Source organism: Rana temporaria, chromosome 1 (assembly GCF_905171775.1).
Source record: "Rana temporaria chromosome 1, aRanTem1.1, whole genome shotgun sequence".
Taxonomy (NCBI): Eukaryota; Metazoa; Chordata; class Amphibia; order Anura; family Ranidae; genus Rana; species Rana temporaria.
Genome location: NC_053489.1, coordinates 493,208,148 through 493,231,886, shown reverse-complemented (window position 1 = coordinate 493,231,886; position 23,739 = coordinate 493,208,148). Strand labels below are relative to the sequence as shown.

General features: G+C 44.0%; 1 protein-coding gene across 1 annotated transcript in view; it reads left to right on the top strand.

Annotated features, from left to right (window-relative positions):
* Nucleotides 1–7,275: 7,275 nt before the first annotated feature.
* The window catches only part of TRPC3 (transient receptor potential cation channel subfamily C member 3), a 276,775-nt gene continuing 260,311 nt past the window's right edge, over nucleotides 7,276–23,739 (top strand). The window contains exon 1 of the mRNA XM_040330375.1: nucleotides 7,276–7,813. Coding sequence (XP_040186309.1) covers nucleotides 7,611–7,813 — 203 coding nt within the window. The 5' untranslated portion in view covers nucleotides 7,276–7,610. The remainder of the gene's footprint in view (nucleotides 7,814–23,739) is intronic.

Genomic DNA, 23,739 nt, shown 5'->3' with positions numbered 1-23,739 from the left:
ACTTGCTGGGAGATATTTTTTTGCTGAGGAAACCGGTCGTGTGTACATTTTCGTCGAGGAAACTGTCGAGAAACTCGACGAGCCAAAAAGAAAGCATGTTCTCTATTTCCTTGACGGGAATCGAGAAAATTGGCTTGTCGAGTTTCTCGACGGCTTCACAAGGAACTCGACGAGCAAAACGATGTGTTTCGCCCGTTGAGTTTCTCGGTCGTGTGTACGAGGCCTGACACAGATACATGGCTAACTGGCTACGTTGCGTTGCCTAAGTGTGTGGTAAAGTTTTCCCAATGTACAGATATAAATAAGATCTATGAAGTATAAAGTAGTACAAATAAGGATTTCCAGAGCTGAAATTGATCAATAAAAGTAATAGGATGTATGAAGCTTTCAGTATCCCTTTACGCCAGAGAGTGCCTAAGTCCTTGAGAGTCTCTCCACACTCCCTGGTTCCCCAGATAGCTGATGTCTTTTTGTGATATGTCATGTCTTCATATTCACAGTAGGGTTTTGAGGCTTTACAAAAATTAGTGATAACGGCAAAAAAAAAAGTGTGAAATTTGTGCTAAAATTATTCCTGACATGTAAAGCATTTGTATATCTCGGTGAACTATATTAAGACAAATTAATAGGATTAATGGGCCAGATCCTCAAAAGGGATACGCCGGCGTAACTGCTGTTACGCCGTCGTATCCCTGTTTCTAACTATGGAACTGATCCACAGAATCAGTTTTCCATAGTTAGGCAGAAGATCCGGCATGTGTAAGGGACTTACACTGCCGGATCTTAGGATGCAGTACCGCATCCGCCGCTGGGGGCATTTCGTTGTCGAAATGCCGCCTCGGGTATGCAAATTAGCACTTACGGAGATCCACAAAGCTTTTCAGCTTCGTTTTTTCTCCGTAAGTTTTAGTTTGCAAACGCAAAATTAGGGCTGCTTTTACAAAGTGTAAACTGTTTACACCATGTAAAAGCAGACCCTTCTGTCCAGCGACGCGTTTTTTTTTTTTTGCGCCGTATCTTTTTTTTTTTCCGACGCAACTTTATTGACCTGTCGCAATCCACAAAGCTCGGCGTAACGTAATTTCGCGCTATGCACGTCGGGAAAATTACGTCACGAGCTGGCGCAGTACGGCCGGCGCGGGAGCACGCCTAATTTAAATGGGAATCGCCCCCATGAAAAGAGGAACGCCTTGCGCCGGCGGAATTTAGGTTACACAGCCAAAAATTTCTAGGTAAGTGCTTTGTGGATCGGGCACTTAGGTAGAAATTTTAAGGCAGTGTAACTTAAATGGGAAAAAATAAGTTACGCCGGATCTTTGTGGATTACCCCCAATGTTTTTGGTTGTATCAGACTTTTGAAGCAGAAAAGCTTGTTATTATATTTGGATTTAATACTGATATATCATCACATCCCACCTTAAAATAGAGTTTAAGCCTTTTAAAAAAAACAAAAAAAAACACCCTTGCGATTGTCGCATTTTGCATAATACATTCCGTAGTAAATGAACAATTTTTTGTTGGATAGTTGTGCAAATTACTCATTGTCACTTCCTTAATAAGCACACTCCCATCTTCAGTTTGAAGCCCACTCATAGCTCCTTCCCAGGATACCCCATCTTGCGAATGCGCATTGCATATAAAGAGTGGCACACCCATATTGTCGAGGCTGCCCATTGACTCCTGGGATTGATACCACTAATATCCCAGGATCCAACGGGCAGCCAGATATGACGTACCTCGCCTTCAGCGGGAGTGCTCCTGTGTAATGGTCAAAAAGGTAATAAACACCTCTAAAAAAAATAAAAAGTTCAGCTGATTCATGGAAATGTGATCAGCAACACAAGGGTTGGGGGAATTTCAAAATTCACATTGGAACTTCACTTTAACTGCTTGCCGACCAGCCGCCGCAGTTATACGGCGGCAGGTCGGCTTGGCTGCACGAGATCACGTAGCTATACATCATCTCGCAAATCAGCCAATAGGGGCGCATGCGCACCGCTGGAGGCGTGCTGGTGCGCCCCCCGCTTGCCCCTGGTCCCGACGCATGTGCCTGACGGGCGCGATCACCGCCGGGCACCCGCGATTGCTCATTACAGTGCGACAACCGGGAGCTGTGTGTGTAAACACACAGCTCCCTGTCCTATCAGGGGGAGAAATGCCTGATCGTCTGTTCATAAATTGCTGATCACCGCCATTACTACTTAAAAAAAAATATTAATAAAAATACCATAAAACTATGCCCTATTTTGTAGACGCTATGGGCCAGATTCAGGTACATTGTTGTATCTTTGTGCCGGCATAGCGCATCTCATATGCGCTACGCCGACGTAACATTGAGAGGCAAGCTGAGTATTCACAAAGCACTTGCTCCCATATTTAGGCCAGCGTAACGTAAATAGGCCGGCGTAAGCCCGCCTAATTCAAAGTAAGCAGGTAGTGGGCATGTTGTATTAAAATGAGTCGTGACCCCATGTAAATGCATGGCTGTACGAACGGCGCATGCGCAGAATCACGTTGCATATACTCCCTAAGATACAATGGCTCAATGCGTACGACGTGAGCTTAACTTACGCCCAGCCCCATTCACGTACGACTTACGTAAACGACGTAAAATACGACGGCTGTTCCGACGTTTCCGACATCCATACCTTAACATGACTTACCCCTGCTTTATGAGGGGTAAACTTACGCCGGACGTACGCCTTACGTAAACGGCGTAGATTACTGCAACGGGCGTAAGTACGTACGTGAAGCGGCGTATCTTGCTCATTTACATATTCAACGCGTAAATCAATGGAAGCGCCCCTAGCGGCCAGCGTAAATATGCACCCAAGATACAACGGCGTAGGAGACTTACGTCGGTCGTATTAAGCCAAAATTCAGGCGTATCTTGTTTCCTGAATACGGCTCATAGATACGACGGCGCATCCTAGAACTTACTTAAACGGTTATTGCACTTTCTTTACAAAAAATATGTAGAAGAATACGTACCGGCCTAAACTGGGGAAAAAAAATATTTTTTTATATATATATTTGGGGATATTTATTACAGCAAAAAGTAAAAATTATTCATTTTTTTTCAAAATTGTCGCTCTATTTTTGTTTATAGCGCAAAAAATAAAAACCGCAGAGGTGATCAAATACCACCAAAAGAAAGCTCTATTTGTGGGAAAAAAAGGACGCCAATTTTGTTTGGGAGCCACGTCGCACGACTGCGCAATTGTCAGTTATGCGACGCAGTGCCGAATCGCAAAAAGTGACCCGGTCATTGACCAGCAATATGGTCCGGGCTGAAGTGGTTAAGTATTACAATATAAGTATGTAATTCACACTGGGGGCCTCTTGCTAGGGCTTCCTGGGTGATTTTTTAGCAGCTCAATTGTGCTACAAAAATCTCATCACATTACTTTAAATGTGAGATGCTACATAAGAAAATTTTAGTTGCATGTTTGAGCGAATAGCAACAATCATTAGTAATTTATCTCCTCTCTTCTCCTCTATAGACTTTAAGGAAGTAAGAGATTAATCACTGATTTTTTTTTTTCATTTAGGAGATAGCACAACAGAACAATTTTTCACAAGGAGATTGTTTTAGTCTGAGATCAGTTTCTCAGGTGCTAGCTTATCAACAGACCAGATGAGGCACTGTTATCAATCAGTACCTTGAGTACTGTAATTCCCCAGGCAATATCAATATCATATGTAAATTTTAAAGTAATACTAAAGTCTTATTTTTTCATTTACAAATAACAAACATACTTACCTGCTCTGTGCAGTGGTTTTGTGCAGAACAGTCCAGATCCTCCCCTTCTCAGGTCCCTCGTCTGTGTTCCTGGTGGCTCCCTCCTGTGGAGTGCCCCCACAACAAGCAGCTCAGTGTGTCCATTCAGACATGGCGCCGTGGCTCAGCCCCATCCCCTTTCTCTCCTCATTTGCTCACTGACTTTGACAGCAGTGGGAGCCAATGGCGCTCTGCTGCTGTCTCAGCCAATGAGGAGGGCTTTTTTCCAGACAGCCAAGACTCTCATGCAACATTGCTGGATCAAGATGGGGCTCAGGTAATTATTAGGGGGGCTGAGGGGGGCTGCTGCATACAGAAGATTTTTTATGTTAATGCATAGAATGCAGGAACAAAGATTGTCTCTGGACAGCCGCACTCTGAACAAATTGTAGCCTTTTATTAAAAGAAGGACAGCACTACAAGTCACAGCAAAATAAAACCTGACTGCTCACGCATTTCACACTGAAACCAGTGCTTAGTCATAGCTAAAAAGATTTTAGCTATGACTAAGCACTAGTTTCAGTGCGAAACGCGTGAGCAGTCAGGTTTTATTTTATTTTGCTGTGACGTGTACAATTTGTTCAGAGTGCGGCTGTCCAGAGACAATCTTTGTTCCTGCTTTGCTAAGTGCATTGCCTGCACCTGAGTTGTCTGCAATGGAGGATTTTCATCTGGGTTCCCACCTGGAGCGGCTATTCCCTTTCCCAATGCATAGAATGCATTAGGATAAAAACCTTCTGAATTTAGAACCACTTTAACAGGACTTACTGTGTTGAATGCCTGGCCTCACCCATTACCCTTCTTAGCCTTACTAGTGCCAGTCGGGCTGTCTATTGCAGGTATGGGTTAAGAGTGAGGTTTAGGCCTGGTACAGACGAGGGGTTATCCGCTGGAAACGGTCCGCCGGACCGTTTCCAGCGGACATTCCTCCTCCGCATTTTGTACACACCATCGGCTCAAAATCCGCGCGGAAAACATCCGCGGTCACGTGTCGCGCCGTCGCCGCGACGATGACGCGGCGACGTGCGCGACGCCAGAAGGTAAACACTTCCACGTATGCGTTGAATCATTACGACGCATGCGAGGAATTTGAGCGGATGGACTGATCCGGTGAGTCTGTACAGACGACCGGATCAGTCCGCTGGACTGGATCCCAGCTGATAGATTTTGTAGCATGCTACAAAATTTTTATCCGCTGGGAATCCGTCGGCTGGATTTTTATCCGTCGGGAAATGTCCGCTCGGACGTACAGACGACCGGATCTATCTGCTGGAACTGATCCGCGGATCAATCCCAGCGGATAGATCCGGTCGTCTGTACGAGGCCTTAGGGAATGGGAATGTGTGTGGCAAGGTGTTTAGTCCAAGAAGCTGGGATGATAGGTATAAGTCATATTGTGTTGGGATTTGGGGCACCCAGGGAACCGGAATGCAAGGACCTAATGTTCAGGATCCTTTGTTTAGTAGGGATTAGGTAGTTATATAACATTTTGTTAGAAATTCTGTATATAGCCCTACAGAACAGACAGTGCACAGTCCACATGTGGTTTATCTGCTGCTTAACTGCAAACAGAAACTTTTGTTATGCAGAGAAAAGACGATAGAGTATACAGTACCATAGATGCAGCTACAAACTTATAAACACTGCCATCTACTGGCGGATGTAGTTGTGGCACAGAATACATTGTTCATGTATCTCCAGGGCTATCTACATACAGAATTTCCAACAATTTATGGGCCCAGGCATATTAAGAGCACTATTGCCACGTACACATGATCGGTTCATCCGATGAAAACGGACCGATGGATTTTTTCATCAGATATCCGATAAAGCTGACTTTCATCAGTCGTGCCTACACACCATCAGTTAAAAATCTGATCGTGTCCAACGCGGTGATGTAAAACACGACGACGTGCGTAGAAAAATGCTTCCGAGCATGCGTCGATTTGATTCTGAGCATGCATGGATTTTTGACCGATGGATTTCCCCACAGACGATCGTTTTTTCTATCGTTTTTTTAACCATCAGAACATTTTAAAACAGGTTCTATTTTTTTTCATCGATGGGAAAAAAACGATGATGCCCACACACTATCGGTTTGTCCGATGAAAACGGTCTATCAGCGCTTTGTGGGTGCTTTTAACCCTTTATTTGGCCACTAGCGGGGGTTAAAAGCACCCGAAAAATGCGGTAAAGCGCGGCTAGTTTTAGCGGAGCTTTACCAGTGTTTATCAGGTACTTTCAAAGTTTGAAAGGGCTCTAAATGCATGCAAGTTCACTTACATCCAGCCACTCTTCCATCTAACATGGGTCGGAAGGCTCCTTGTTTTAAATGCATCAGAAAACCAAACCCATCCGGATGTTACAATTCGATTCGATTAAGCAAAAAATCTGTTCATGGATCGACTACTGATCGGATCGTACGGCGCCAGTGTGAAAGGAGCCTTATAGCCCAGAATCCAATGGATGAACAATGGGCCAGATCAACAACCAGCGGGCTTAACTTAAATGTTCCCATTTAAGTTACACCGCCGCAAAATTTCTACCTAAGTGCCCGATCCACAAAGCACTTACCTAGAAATTTGCAGCTGTGTAACTTAAATCCGTCCGGTGCAAGGTGGGCCCAATCTAATGGGGCGAGTCCCATTTAAATTAGGCGCGCTCCCGCGCCGGACGTACTGCGCATGCTCCCGACGCTATTTTCCCGACGTGCTTTGCGTTACGTTACGTTGCGCTGAGTTTTGTGAATCGCGACGGGTAAAAAAGAGATGCGGCGGGAAAAAAATGTTTTTTAAAAAAAAATTGACAGCGACGCGGGAAAGAAGGGTATACTTTTACATGGTGTACTAAGTTTACACTTTGTAAAAGCAGCCCTAATTTTGCGACGGCAAACTAACACTTACGGAGAATTAAGGTGCTAATTTGCATACCCGACACGGAATTTCGACGAAAAGCCCCCAGCGGCGGCCGCGGTACTGCATCCTAAGATCCGACAGTGTAAAACTATTACACCTGCCGGATCTTAGGAATATCTATGCGTAACTGATTCTATGAATCAGTCGCATAGATAGAAACATGGATACGACGGCGTATCAGCAGATACGCCTGCGTATCCCTTTTGTGGATCTGGCCCCATGTTCTTTTACAACCAATCTTCCACGATCTAACCACAATGCCACCTGTCCAGACCTACCTACAATTCCGGCAGTAGTTTCATCTGCTCTATACTGTTACCATTAAATAAATGTGCACAGTTGAATGATGCAGAGCTTCCTCTCATGTTATGAGTGCATCAGTGAGCTCGAGGCTTCCAGATACAAATATCACAGACACTTTAAACCCTGCAGATTCCACTTAGCTTAGTTACAGTACTTCTTAAAGAGAAGATGCTTTTCCTGCACCCGCCCAGTACGCCTTTCTCCTTCTGTCTCATTTGATAAACAGGAGATCCTGTGCTGGGTGACTTTGCTTTGCCTCTGAGTAATGATGTCGTTGTCCAGGCACGAGTTATATTGATGGCTAAGTAAGAGAGAAAGACAGGCAGTGAGAAAAGGAGTGAGAATCAGAAAGGGGGGAGGAGAGCTCAGACAGGAGGAGAGAAGCAAAAGAGCAGCAGCTAGTGGCTCTGCATTTGCTCCTCTTTTCCCATCGTGATCACTCTTCAGTTCTCTGCTGGTACCCAGCTGCACACGTTCTCAGCATCCTTTACCAGTTGCGTGTATCTGCCCTGCTGCCTCAACCTCCTACTACTTCTTGAGGACTGCTCTCTACCCTGCACTGGATCAAGTGTCCGCTGCTGTGAAATCACAGAAGCCCTGGGGATTCCTGTATGTCCACAAAGGGCAGGAAATGCAAGGAGCTGCCCGCTGCCAGGGTCAGCTTCCCAGACGTGGGGGAACGCGGGGGATGGCTTGCAAAGAATGGAGGGCAGTGGGCTCCTCTGCCTCAGCCAAGGGGAGTACTGGTCTTGCCTGCGGAGAGCGGCTCTTTAATGACTGGGGGGTCTCCTAGTGACTACCACTTTCACTCACTGTGAGTATACCTTATATTACCATTTTATCCCACACAAGAGGAGAACCAGGCTGTCAGGATGCATAAGCAATCGGGCACTTTGGCACAAAGTTTCCACAGACCTTATAAAAAACTTAAGTTATGGGTTTTTACCTGACCACATCATGTGGTTTATTTAAAGTCGATTTAAACCCAATCACCAACATCTCATAAAAACTTTTAGACATTCAAAAGTAATTTGCAATCTTTTTAAATCTGCAGCTTTCTTTAAAAAATATATGCTGATCCTTTCGTATAGATCCTGATTCACGCTCTTCTTTTTTGTGGGGTAAAACTGTTTTTTAACTGTACTACATTGTCACCCTGTCATGCATGCCCCTGAAGAAAACTAAAAGCTGCACAGATATGGTCTTCTGTAGTGACCTACAGCAAGCGTGCCCTTAATACAGCGGCACTGAGACATCTATTTACACTATATGTATATATATCTATATATATATATATCTACATATTTATATATATAGATACATATATATATATATTTATATATATCTATATATATATATATATATATATATATATATATATATATATATATATCTATATATCTATATATATATATATATATATATATATATATATATATATATATATATATATATATATATATAGATATATATATATATATATAGATATATATATGTATCGTAAAAGCAATATTTTATGAAAAAGCATGGTATTATCTAGATATAGATATATCTAGATATCTAGATAACTATCTAGATATATGTATCGTGAAAGCAATATTTTATGAAAAAAGCATGGTAATTTTTATGCTAGCTACATTTTATACATTTTAGAAAATGAAATGTCATCCAAATATTTAGATCTACTTTAAAAACATGCTGATATTTGGAACATGCAGGCTTCAAACTGTCACTTTTGTTGCAGAGTTTCTTTGCAAAATCAGTGATGTGCAGCCACACATGCAGAACAGTACCAGGCGATGTGTAACCTCCAAGCAGTGTGTCATTCACAGCAAGAACATATGGGTAGATCAGTGACGTCCATAAGATGAATGGGCATTGCTAATGGTCCCATTTTGTAATTATTTTCTTCTAAACACTGTATGCATATCAAGATTTTTTATCCAGTCATGTTTTACATGAGCAATTTGGAAATGGAATTACTTGCAGCCTTTTCCTGCTTGTCTCAGTGACTTATGAATGAACTTCGATAATCTTGTTTCTTGCCTAGGACACAGTTAAATTGCTGCCGGTGGATCCATGAGGACATTTATATCTTGTCATAATTCATCATTATTTTAGTGGAGTACATTATAATCATTCAACTCAAATTAAAAAAACGAAAACATGGCATCACTATTAAAATGCATTATTGTTTTCCTTAACAAATGTATAGTGTTTCTTTATACAGGCTTACTCAGAAAGGAAATGCAAAGAGCAATGGTGATGACGAGCAAGTGTAAACAGCAAGCAATCAGAAATCATCCTTACTCTGCCTACAGTATACAGAATCCTGGCTTGATGTCATTAGTTACTGTACTCATCATGGCTCTTTGCACTTTCTTATGCAATATGGAAGATAGAATAGGTTTCGTTTTAAGGCAGAGAGATTATAAAAGAATAATTGCAGCCAGATTAAGAATAGTTAAATTATGAGCTATACCATGACCTGGTTAAATGAGAACCTTCATAGAAATAAATAGTAACATGGCCTATGGGACCATCTGGAGTTAACTCCATAATAACATTCTATTTTAAACTTTGATGTAACCTATTTTTTAATTGCTTGTATGTGAAGCCACAATGCTTACAGAGGCAGCCCGGAGATAATAGTAACACTGCATAATTTGATGTCTATCTTGGAATATTCCTTCAGACAGGCTTCCTATAGATACATTTACAAAACTGACCATGCGTGCGGATGGGATCATTTAAAATGACCCCGGTGACCCCAGGGTTCCTTGCACAATTGTTAACACATGCCGATCCTTTAATGGTTAATGGTAAATTGACCATATTTGCATCCCTCTAAATTTGTATATACTTGCGATGGCATAAAATAGTTAAAATAAAAAAATAAAAATAACTGCCAGAATGTTAACAGTTTATTCATCAACTGTGGCACAGTCACTTAATGATGTGATCTTCGGTTGTATAAGATGTTTTTATATTTCAAAGATCAATATCTTGCTCCTGCCTCTGATGCTGAGTACGCCATGAAGGACATAGGCTGGAACTCTAATGAGGCTGCGTGTCTCGGGAAGCAAGTTTGCCCCAATTTCTGGAGGGGTTGAATTTTTAAGCTATTATTAGAAAAAATCCTTTTGTTGCTGCCACATACTGAACTAGTGATTGGAATCTGACATTGAAAGCAAATCTAATATCTCTATTGAAGACATAGAAGGTACCCGTAAATGACTATGTAGGTTTGTGTAGGGAAAAGCAAATCATTTCTGTGATAGTTGCTAGGGGTATTAAAGTGTCATGCTTAAGGAATGCATACCATAAATATTATTCCTGGTAGAACTCACGCTTAATATGCATGCTAACAGGCCCTATATTAAAGTAATTGTTGACATACAACCAGCAACAATCCAGGTTACAATAGTCATTTACTAACATCCTGAGTGTTGGTTGCTTCAATTCAAAGGTATTCATTTCTGTTTTGTCTTTGATATTACTTTTTTGGTTGGTAATATCAACATATACCCCTATGTAAGGCATCAGAGGCTTAAAGGTTGTAAGCTGGAAAACTGACATATTTTATGCGGGATTATCATATGGTTGCTTCTCCTAGGCAGTACCATAAAGAACAATAGCAAACCAGTAGATATTTTTACATCTCATATGCATACTAAGCAGGGTTCACAAGGTTATTTGGCAAAGATTGTGCATACTGCGTATGGCCAGGTTTATATTTTGTTCTAATCTGTGTAGCCGGGTCAATCATTGATTGCTATTTGGGTCTTGTATATATCATTTATTGGATTATACAAAATGCTCTATAATACTCATCAAACACGTATTGTGCACTTCTAGATAAGAGTATTTTTACTCTGACTTCACTTTTTCCACCTTTATTCTTCTTACGTAGTGCTTTTGGTATGTGTTACTTACTATCATTTGGATGAAGAATAACTTATCAAGGTTTGAATCCAAGTATAGATTATGGGCCAGATTCACGTAGATCAGCGGATCTTTAGATCCGCTCGATCTACCTGATTTAAGATCCGCTCCCGCAAGTTTGCGAGGCAAGTGGGTTATTCACAAACCACTTACCTCCAAACTTGCGGCGGCGGATCGTAAAACCCCCGGCGGAATTCAAATTCCGCGGCTAGGGGGAGTGTACTATTTAAATCAGGCGCGTTCCCGCACCGATTTAAATGCGCATGCGCCGTCCGCGAAATTTCCCGGCGTGCATTGCTCCCACTGACGTTGCTAGGACGTCAGTGGTTTCGACGCTTACGTAAACGACGTCCATCCGTATTCGAGAACGACTTACGCAAACGACGTTAAAAAATTCAAATTCGACGCGGGAACGCCGGCTATACTTAACATTGGCTGCGCGTCATAGAAGCAGGGGTACGTATACGCCGGGAAAGCCGCTACGGAAACGACGTAAGAACACTGCGTCGGGTCTGCGTACGTTCGTGAATTTGCGTATCTCGCTGATTTACATATTATTCAACGTAAATCAGCGGGAACACCCCGGCGCCATTTTCAAATTGAAAATAAGATCCGACAGTGTAACACAGTGTAACACTGTCGGATCTTAGCCATATCTATGCGTAACTGATTCTATGAATCAGACGCATAGATAGGACCAGTGTAAGTCAGAGATACGACGGTGTATCTGGAGATACACCGTCGTATCTCTTTGTGAATCTGGCCCTATGTGTTCATTTTTGCTAAGAATCTGATGATCTGAGAACAGAAATTCCCAAGCAAGCCCATAGCAGGCTCCTTTCTATTTTCACATAGATGTAGCACAAAATCAAAAATGAGATTAAAACCTGCCTTGGAAGTTTAGATCCGATTGGTTAAAGAGGAAGAAAAGCGAGAGGGAAGAATTTACAAAGCACATGCTCCAGACTAAACTTGTAAGGGGACCACCAGGAGAGCAAAATAGATAAACAATGGCTCCATGGTCAGGACATATAGATGATGCAGTCCATTCTAATATGGAATGTAGCAAAATACATCTAAAATCTTATTTAGTGCTAGTGTTTAGCTCAATACAACGTACCTATACATGTGACGGGGAGTGCTTGGAAAGCAACTGAAATTAACAATAAGCACCCAAAACTATTATGCTTCATGTTTACATGACCAAAGGATGTAAGGTAAAAATAATTAACTTGATGAATGAAAAATGTAACATGATTTGTTCAGTGCATTAAAGTGCATTTAAGAGTGAAAAGCCATCAATATCAAATAGGCTTTTTGGGCACAAAGCTTTAAGCGCTAGCTAAAAGGTTGCATGATGATCATATTTAGTGCATGTGTATCATTTATCTTAAAAATAATATGAAGGTGTACTGGGTAGAAGTGAAATGCACAGCCATTGTTTAAATGAATGAGTCCAAACAAAACACATTTTTAGTTTAGATATGCACCAGATAAAGTTCTGAATTGCAGGTGTCTGCTTGAAATACCAGCTTCAAGCTATCCTTGTGAGCTTTGGGGGAGAGTCCTTATCTTACCTAAATTCTCAGCTCATTTCCCTCATTTGGCATTACCTTTGGACATCTAATCAGTCAGTCCAGCCAAAAGTGATTTATGTCTTTGATATTCCGTTAGTGTGGCGAAATATCCAAGTGTTCTTTCAACGTCTTTTTGCTCCTGACTGTGTTCCAGCACCTTTTGCTGCATTGGCCATAATATCAAATAAAATAAAAATGCATAGAGGAAGAGTGAATACTCCTCATAATGGACTCAACAGGTGTGCAGACCAACCTAATCTTAAGCAGATATAAGAAATTATCAGGTGGTTTGGCTATCCTTAATCTACCACAAATTGAAACCTCTCATGCTGCAAAAATAGGAATGGTACCCAATCAATGGGGAGGTGGGGCAAAGTTAAGATTGTTAGTGAAGAGTATAACCACTGGAAGATATGAGAAGCCAAAGTAATTATACACTTTTGTCATTTGTTGCAGATCCCATGTACAGTGTGCACTGAATGTCCCAAAAAAGTTTTGGGTCACGTATGATATATATATATATGCATATACACACACACACACATATATATATATATATATATATATATATATATATATATATATATGTATGTACAGCCCCAAATCCTATCACTGTCCAAATCGTCCAGACTTCACCTCCGAAACTTCTCCAAAATATGCCCCTTTCTAACCGCTGAGTACACTAAGCAACTTATTCACTCCTTTGTTATCTCTGGTCTTGAGTATTGTAACTCCCTCCTCATTGGCCTACCTCTCGACAAGCTTTCTCCTCTTCAGTCTATGTCGCTACCAGACTCATCCACCTTACCAACCGTTCAGTTTCCACCACTCCTCTCTACCAATCCCTCCACTGGCTTCCCATTGCCCAACGAATAAAATTCAAAACACTAACAATAACATACAAAGCCATTCACAATGTTGCCCTGAGCTACATCACCAATCTTATCTCCAAATATCACCCAAATCATCCTCTCCGCCCCTCCCAAGACCTTCTGCTTTCTAGCTCACTTGTCTCCTCCTTCCATGCTCGTCACCAGGACTTCTCCAGAGCCTCTTCCATCCTCTGGAACTCGCTACTCAACTCCTATCTCCTACTTTGTCTACTTTTAGGCGATCCCTGAAAATGTATCTCTTCAGGGTGGCCTATCCTGTCTCCAGCTAACAACCAAATCTTCTACTCCCCTCATCAGTTCATCCCTCACAGTCTCTTCCTTTTGTTTAACCAGCCCCTCCCTATTAGATTGTAAGCTCACAGGAGCAGGGCTCCTCTAACCCTCTTGTTTTGAATTGTACTGTTGGTATAGTATCTCCCTACAATGTAAAACGCTGTGCAGACTGTTGGCGCTATATAAATCTTGTATAATAATATATATGCATGGCTTTGGACAGAGTGAAGAGTGATTAGAACCACTGTCAATTTGTATTGCTGTCTGTTCTTACATTAGGGAGAACAGATTTATTTGTCCTCTGCTATTTGTCCTCTACTACAGTGGTCATCAACCCTGTCCTCAGGGCCCACTAACAGGCCAGGTTTTATGTATTACCTTGGGGAGATGCAGATTAGAATACTGCAATCGCTGAGCAGCAAATTATATCACCTGTCATGTATTTCAGATATCTTGCAAACCTGGCCTGTTAGTGGGCCCTGAGGACAGGGTTGATGACTTCTGCTCTACTGCACATGCATACTGCAGGGAGACTAGTCCTGTATCCCCCTAGGGTGTGTGATATGATTTCATAAGGCTACAGGTAGGGGATGTGGACCAAGGGGACATCATCCTCGCCTAGGCTATGAATAAGAAAGTGAGAGTTAGAACCTCCTGTACTTGTTACACCCCCCCAAAAAATTACAAATGTATTAATTTAGGATTCTGTGATGGATAAGATGTGAATGAAGATTTGCTTTAACAACCCATATGTTTTAGTAAATTAGCCAATGTGGCCCATCACATAGTCTTTAGTAAATCAGGCTCTCCAAGTTCTTGACATTTACCATGCTGAAGATGGTCTTGGAATAGTGCTCTTTATAGGTAATATATTTCACTTTGTCTTTAATGGTCTTTGCCTTTATATTACATTGATTGCAATAGCCATTATTATAATATAATAATAACTCTGGTTCAGATTTGTGAAATGACTGACTATTACAGTTAATGATATTACACAGATAGCTTTGGGATCTGGGCTTTAGAAGGTGATTGCACCTCAACATCCTTCCATGAGCATAATAAATTGTAAAGAGTGCAGCCTGTGCTAGGAATGAGCTTTTGCTCAAATGAGTAGCTTAAAACACACACACACATCTAAATGAACACGGCTGTGGGTCTGCAATGTGTCAATCCTCTTATCTTTCTGTCTGCCTAATTAAGTAATTAGCGATGTAATATACTGTATACTCTGTTTGAAGTTTGAGTTAACAACAGCTCCCTCTGCTGCCCAGACAGTGCTTCATTAGCCTTCTGCTTCACCCAGTCTCGACTCTAGAATCCTGATTCATCAGTAATTATGCATAATGCTGCATAGTGCTCTTTAGAAAAAGATTTCAGTTTTTTAGTATTTTTTTTTCAGGTAAGAGTAAAAATAGAAATTACAATTTGCTAAATATAGTTGTTGTTTTAGTAATAAGACAAGACCCCAGATGTTAGGAGTAGAGCTTGTTTTGTGCTTATAGCAGAGAAAAACATGGGTAGTTGTCTTGGGCAGTAGATTAGTAGGGTCAGTGGGCCAGATTCACGTAGGTGAGCGGCGGCGTAACGTATCGTTGATACGTTACACCGCCGCAAGTTTTCATCGCAAGTGCCTGATTCACAAAGCACTTGCGATGAAAACTACGCTGGCAGCCTCTGGCGCAAGGCGGGCCAATTCAAATGGGTGTGTGCCATTTAAATTAGGCGCGCTCCCGCGCCGGACCTACTGCGCATGCTCCGTTTTGCAAATCCCATCGTGCTTTGCGCGCCGTAACATCATTTTTTCGAACGGCGACGCGCGTAGCGTACTTCCGTATTCCCGGACGTGTTACGCAAACGACGTTAAATTTTAAATTTCGACGCGGGAACGACGGCCATACTTTAGACAGCAATACGATTGCTGACTAAAGTTAGGGCACCCAAAACGACGACTAACTTTGCGACGGGAAACTAGACTAGCGGCGATGTAGCGAACGTGAAAATCCGTCGTGGATCGCCGTAACTCCTAATTTGCATACCCGACGCTGGTTTACGACACAAACTCCCCCCAGCGGCGGCCGCGGTACTGCATCCTAAGATCCGACAGTGTAAAACAATTACACCTGTCGGATCTTATGGATATCTATGCGTAACTGATTCTATGAATCAGTCGCATAGATAGAAACAGAGATACGACGGCGTATCAGGAGATACGCCGTCGTATCCCTTTTGTGAATCTGGCCCAGTATGTTTAATTTTTTTTTATTCTATTGGTTTCCTGCCACGTTATAAATACCAAGCATTTTTTTTCCTGATTTTTTTGAACATAGATGTCAAACTGGAGCAGGCTGCCTTGCTGACCATACCACATACAGGTAGCAATGTATGTGATATTGGGCCTGATTTACCAAGCCTTTACTCCATGACTCATGGAGTAAAAGCAGGAGTAGCAGCCGTTTGGCCATTTACTAAAGAAATACGCTGCTAGTGCAGTGTATTTCCCTAGTTACTAATGTGCTCCGTGCGCCCAGGAGAGGGTGCATTGTGCACCAGTACAGACCTGGCGCACGGCACATTAAACTGTAAATTGCGGGGGTTTGGGCGGGAGTTTATTAGGGGGGGAGGTGGGGGGATGCAGGGGAAGTGAAGTGACATGTGTTTTAAAGTGTTTGGCGGGCCGAATTGAAAGGGAAAGTGTTTTTTGAAAACAGATCCCCGTACGCTTGCACAGTGCGCCTGAACCTCGGGAGGTTCATTTGCATACTGGGCATGCGCAGAGAGAAAAGTCAGGGATTCCCGTGCGCCTTGTCAGTACGCCGTGAAAATCTTGGTAAATACCAAGCGGCGTACCCGTGATTGCGCTGCGTGACGCGGCGCACGGGAATCTCCGAGCTGTTTTCAGCCCTGAAGGGGAACTCGGCGCCAAATTTCAAACTTGAAATCGGCGCGGGTCCCCCTTCAGGGCTACATTAGGCTCTTAGGCTTGGTCCGGAACGTGAGGGGTTAAACCCGCGCCGATTCGGCACGGGGGTCCCCCCCAGATCCAAACCAAGCCCTCATCCCAAGCATGCAGTCTGGCCCGGACAGGAATGGGGGAGGGGACGAGCGAGCGCCCCCCCCCCTCCTGAGCCGTACCAGACCGCATGCCCTCAACATGGGGGAGTGTGTGCTGTGGGGGAGGGGGGCACTGCCCCCCCACCCCACAGCACTCTTGCCCCCATGTCGATAGGGACAAGAGCCTCTTCCCGACAACCCTTGCCATTGGTTGTCGGGGTATGCGGGCGGGGCTAATCGGAATCTGCGAGCTCCCTTTAATAAGGGGGCCCCCAGATGCCGGCCCCCCACCCTATGTGAATGAGTATGGGGTACATCGTACCTCTACCCATTCACATGGGGGAAATGTAAAGTAAAATAAAACACCACACAGAATAAAATATTTTATTAATCTGCTCCGGAGCCCCCCCTTTCTTCTTTAGCTCTCTTAGAAGGGGGGGTTTCTTCTCTCCCGATCTTCCGCCGGGACCCTGGGCTTCGGTGATTTCTGCCGGGGGAGGGCGCCATCCCTCGGTCCTCTCCGGAGCCTTCCGCCGGATGCCCCCACCCCATTTAAGCTCTTTTTCATTAGGGAGGGGCATCCGGACTTCGGGCTCTTCTGCCGGGGGATGGCGCCTATCCCCCGGTCTTTCCGGTGCCTTCCGCCAGGGTTCCGGTCTTCCTGGTCTTCTGCCAGGGGTGCGCCAACTCCCAGGTCTTTTCTCTTCTGTCTTCTCTGCTCCCTCTTCTGCCTGGCTCCCCCGCGGAGCCAGGGCTTTCTTCCGTCTTCTTTCTTCTCTCTTCCTTCTTCTGCCTGTCTCCTCCGGGAGCCCAGGGCTTGTCTCCGCTGTCTTCTTGCTTCTCTTCCATTGGATGTTGACACGACGAGGTCCGGCGCTGGAATGCCGTCTGAGCAGTGGGCATGGACTTATATAGGGCAATGCCACCATGTGACCTCAACCCATGTGACATCACATTCCCATCATGCCCAGGGAATGTGATGTCACATGGGTTGAGGTCACATGGTGGCATTGCCCTATATAAGTCCATGCCCGCCGCTGACACGGCATGTCAGCGCGGAACCTCGTCGTGTCAACATCGAATGGAAGAGAAGGAAGAGGACAGCGGAGACAAGCCCTGTGCTCCGCGGAGGAGACAGGCAGAAGAAGGAAGAGAGAAGAAAGAAGACGGAAGAAAGCCCTGGCTCCGCGGGGGAGCCAGGCAGAAGAGGGAGCAGAGAAGACAGAAGAGAAAAGACCGGGGAGTTGGCGCACCCCCGGCAGAAGACCAGGAAGACCGGAACCCTGGCGGAAGGCACCGGAAAGACCGGGGGATAGGCGCCATCCCCCGGCAGAAGACCCCGAAGTCCGGATGCCCCTCCCTAATGAAAAAGAGCTTAAATGAGGTGGGGGCATCCGGCGGAAGGCTCCGGAGAGGACCGAGGGATGGCGCCCTCCCCCGGCAGAAATCACCGAAGCCCAGGGTCCCGGCGGAAGATCGGGAGAGAAGAAACCCCCCCTTCTAAGAGAGCTAAAGAAGAAAGGGGGGGCTCCGGAGCAGATTAATAAAATATTTTATTCTGTGTGGTGTGTTTTTTTTACTTTACATTTCCCCCATGTGAATGGGTAGAGGTACGATGTACCCCATACTCATTCACATAGGGTGGGGGGCCGGAATCTGGGGACCCCTTTATTAAAGGGGTCTCTCAGATTCTGATAAGCTCTCCGCCCGCATACCCCGACAACCAACGGCCAGGGTTGTCGGGAAGAGGCTCTTGTCCCTATCGACATGGGGGCAAGAGTGTTTGGGGTGGGGGGGCAGTGCCCCCCTCCCCCACAGCACACACTCCCCCATGTTGAGGGCATGTGGTCTGGTACGGCTCAGGAGGGAGGGGGGCGCTCGCTCGTCCCCACCCCCATTCCTGTCTGACCAGACTGCGTGCCTGGGATAAGTGCTTGGTTTGGATCTTGGGGGGGACCCCACGCTATTTTTTTTTGCACGGGTTTAACCCCTTATGTTCCAGACCAAGCCTAAGAGCCTGGTATGCACCTGGAGGGAACCCACCTTATTTTTTTTTTGGGGGGGTCTGGAGTTCCCCTTCATGAACAGCGATCTGTCATTTACACATGTCAGTCCCCCCCCCCTACAGTTAGAACACACCCAGGGAACATATTTAACCCCTCCCTTGCACCTAGTGTTAACCCCTTCCCTGCCAGTGGCATTTTTTGAGTAAGCAATGCATTTTTTACAGCACTGATCGCTAGAAAAATGCCAATGGTTCCAAAAAAGTGTTCGATGTGTCCGCCATAATGTCGCAGTACCGATAAAAATCGCTGATCGCCCCAATAACTAGTTAAAACAACCAAAAAAAAAAATTTGTAGACGCTATAACTTTTGCAAAAACCAAACACTAAACGCTATTTGCGATTTTTTGGAACCAAAAAGATGTAGAATACGTATCGGCCTAAACTGAGGGGTTTTTTAGTTTTTTCAATATATATTTTTGGGGATATTTATTATAGCAAAAAGTAAAACTAATTTTTACATATGTGGGCGGGACTTACGCAAGTCCCGCCCACATATATAAACATCGTTCAAACCACACATGTGAGGTATTGACGCGTGCGTTAGAGCGAGAGCAATACTTTTACCACTAGACCTTCTTTGTAACTATAAACTGGTAACCTGGAAAAAAAAGAAAAAGGTCGCCTATGGGGATATTCACGGAATTCATTTTGGCCCCATTGCAGGAGTGTTTCCAATAGTAAAGCGTGACATGTAAGGTATCTATTTACTCGGTGTAACATCATCTTTCACATTTTCCCCAAAAATTGGGCTCACTTTTGTGTTTTGTTAATTTTTAACCACTTGAGCCCGGACCATATTTCTGGTCAATGACCGGGCAAGTTTTTGTGATTCGGCACGGCGTCGCTTTAACTGACAATTGCGCAGTCGTGCGACGTGGCTCCCAAACAAAATTGGCAACCTTTTTTTTCACACAAATAGATTATTAAATGTGCGTGTTTACTTCTGTCTTTAACACCTCCCCTTCAGGCTGGAAAGCATCAGATCAGGGGAAACCAAAAAATAAAAGCTCTCATTCCATTGCAGCTTGGTTCCTACATGTGTGATGAACTGAGCATGCTCAAACACTTAGAAAAAAAATATCCTTTCTTTTTAAAAGGTGAAAAACACTCATTGGATGCTCATAGAGCGTGGTTTGGATTAATTGCAGGTGTGCCCAATTACAAGCTCACCCAAACTAGAGACTGCAATTTGGTCATGTGATTTCAATTGCTTCATTACTAGCACTGTTATAAAAAGCTTGGATCGATCAGTCCTCAGCTGCCCTCAGAAGGGGCAGGCTGGCAGAAATGCTGTTGCTAAACACAAATGTGGTTTGTTGCATGGGTTTTGTTTTATTTTGCCAATGGTTTTGGTTTATTTTTAAATGATGTTCACTTTGATGTATTTGTCTATGTGGCCTTATTTTATGAAAAATGTGTAAAGCTATGGTTATTTAGAATTTTGAAATGTATTTTTGTTTGTTTGTCTTTTTTTGCTTTCCTTGTTTTGTTGACCAATAAAAATTACTTTAAAATTGTTAAGTTTGTCTTTTGTTACTTTTTCATGCTACATATGTTGACAGCTGCAGCTGAACTAGGTTTGGGCCTAACAAATTATGTGTGATTTTTGTCTAAGCTTCTTTCCTGGTGTGTAATCATGAAATGTTTGCCATGTTTATTCTCCCTGACTTTAAAGACAAAAACTGGTAAGTATTTTATTTATTCTGCAGTGGTCCTCAGCCCTCAAGTACCCCCGACAGGACATGTTTTGGGGATTTCTCTTATCAAGAATTGCTGTCCAGACTGTATTTTAAAGCACATGTGCAAGATGAAGGAAAACCTGCAAACATGGCCTGTGGGGGGGGGGTTTGCTATTGGTGGACAGGCTTGACGTGCTGATTTACAGCACTGTGCTTAAATCTAGCGCAAGGCAATCCTATTCAAATTGTGGGTGTTTGAGGGAAGCCAAGTGAGTGTTAGAACCCCTGCTTTGTGTTTTTTTATTTTTGTGTTGAGCTTTGTGTCCCTTTTCTTAAAATTGGCTTCACTTCCTGTCACACAGCTGAACAGGAAGTGAGGTTAAAACCCTACCAGTGTCATTTCTTGGGGACACAGGTCAATCTAACTAGTGTCCCCATTAAGCAAATTGCACTCCAGCACTGCTGTGTACACCCCAAATCATGGGTCTTCAAACTACGGCCCTCCAGTTGTTCAGGAACTACAATTCCCATCATGCCTAGTCATGTCTGTGAATGTCAGTGCATTACAAGGCCTCATGGGATGTGTAGTTCTAAAACAGCTGGAGGCCCGTAGTTTGAGGATCCCTGCCCCAAATGATTATTTAGTTTGGGGTTTAGTAAAGGCAAAGCCACTCTGCAGTACAAGCATAGTTGCTGAAAATCAGAGAGGAAGCACTGATGGTTTTAACATCCAATCCTGTAGAAGCAAAGTTGTTTTGTTTTCTTTCTTCCTTGCTTTGCACTTGTAGTGCAAAGTGGATTTGCCTTTAGTCAATGGACCCCAAAGTCCAAGATCCCTAATAATTTGGGGTGTACACAGCAAAATGCTAGAGTGCAATTTACATAATGGGAAACTATTTAGCTTGATCTCTGTGTCCCCAAGAAAAGATATTAGTAAGGTTTTACCCTCACTTCCTGTTTGGCTATGTGACAGGAAGTGAATGAATTAGAAAGGGTGAAGACACCTCACAAATGTTGTCACTATCAGGGGTGCAGACATCCCCAAAAAATGAGCAGATAATACTTATTTGCAAATTAATAACGCACACATTCCTACATATTAGCAACGCTCTATCCTGGCCTATTGGCATGGTTATATTTTTTGGGGCTCTCAATAAAACTCTATGAAATTTGTGCTTAAACTAGAACCAGGGGCGGACTGACAACTCATGTGGCCCCTGGGCAATAGAAGATTATGGGGCCCCTCTGGCTTACAGATGACCACCACGCCAGGAGGTAGTGCAGAGGCGGGCAGCTAAAATCTTGGGATATTCACATTAAAAGCATGTCATTTTCGGACATATCAGGGACAGATCTAAAAAAAACACAGATTTTTACATACTGTCCCTGGTTTTACTGAGCCTGGCAACCCGGATGGGGCCCCCTAGTGGCATGGGGCCCTTGGGCAGTGCCCGAGTGACTCAATGGTCAGTCCGCCCCTGACAAGAACTATAATCAACAAGTTTTATTTTCTTTAATTTTGGATAGAGTGAGGGAGTGTTATAGGCCCTGTCAGTTTATTTTGTATTATCTGTGTCCAATTGGGGAGATTTGCCTTCACTTCCTGCCCCATAGCCAAACAGGGAGTGAGAGAAAAACTATGCAAATTAACCACTTCCCGCCCAGCCTATGGCCGATTTACGTCCGGGAAGTGGTTACACAATCCTGACAGGACGTCCTGCAGGATTTCATGCCGCACGTGCCTGTGGGGGCACGCAGTGCGGCGATCGGTGATGCGGGGTGTCAGTCTGATCTCAGTAAAGAGTCTCTCACGGAGACGGAGACTCTTTACCACGTGATGAGCCGTGTCCAATCACGGCTGATCACGATGTAAACAGGAAGAGCCATCGATGGCTCTTCCTCACTCGCGTCTGACAGACGCGAGTATAGGAGAGCCGATCGGCGGCTCTCCTGACAGGGGGCGTTCGCGCTGATTGTTTATCAGCGCAGCCCCCCCTCGGATCACCACACTGGACCACCAGGGATGCCCACCCTGGACCACCAGGGTGTGCAAAAGCAAAAAAAATATAGAACAAAAAAACAAAAAGCAATAAAAAATAAGAAAAAAGATGCCAATCAGTGCCCACAAATGGGCACTGACTGGGAAAATCAGTGCCACCCCACAGTGTCCATCAGTGCCACCCCACAGTGCCCATCCATGCACAGTGCCCACCTATCAGTGCCCACCTGTGCCACCCATAAGTATCCATCAGTGCCACCCATAAGTGCCGCCCATCTGTGCCGCCCATGAGTGCCCATCAGTGCCGCCTATGAGTGCCCATCAGTGCCGCATAGCAGCGCCGCCAATCAATGCCACCTCATCTGTGCCGTCAGTACTACCTCATCGATGTCCATCAGTGCCATCTCATCGGTGCCCATCAGTGCCGCCATATCAGTGCCCGTAATTGAAAGAGAAAAACTTATTTACAAAAAAATTAACCTAAAAAAATAAAAACTGTTTTTTTGTTTCAAAATTTGCAGTCTTTTTTTAGTTGTTGCGCAAAAAAAAAAAACGCAGAGGTGATCAAATAACAACAAAAGAAAGCTCTATTTGTGGGGGAAAAAGGACGCCAATTTTGTTTGGGTACAGTGTTGTATGACCGCGCAATTGCCATTCAAAGTGCGACAGTGTTGAAAGCTGAAAATTGGCTTGGCGGGAAGGTGCGTAAGTGCCTGGTATGGAAGTGGTTAAGGGAATCCAGTGCCCCCCCAGAACTAGTGTGTGGGTCCCCTGAAAATTACTGGGCGGGGTTATACAAAAACAGGGTGTGACCTTGACAGGAAGGGGTGGGTCATTTTTCTATTAGGAGGTGCAGATATGTAGTCAGGCCTAGGGCAGAACCAAACCTAAATATACTACTGCATATTAGGGCTTATTTAGACCGGAACCGATTTACAGCGTGTTTTTATGTTGTGGGAGGAAACCCACGCAGGCACAGGGAGAACATGCAAACTCCATGCAGATGCTGTCACGGGCGGGATTCGAACCAACGACTCTTTTGCTGCTAGGTCAAAGTGCTATACACTACACCACTGTGGTGAACGAACATGATTGCAGCTGAAAGCATGAGAACTTTTTTTTTTTTTTTCAATACCATGCTTTCCAGCCTTATTGACCCCGCCTCTCTCCATAAAGAGGACCTGTCACACACTAGTCCTATTACAAGGGATGTTTACATTCCTTGTAATAGGAAGAAAACTGATCATTTTTTTT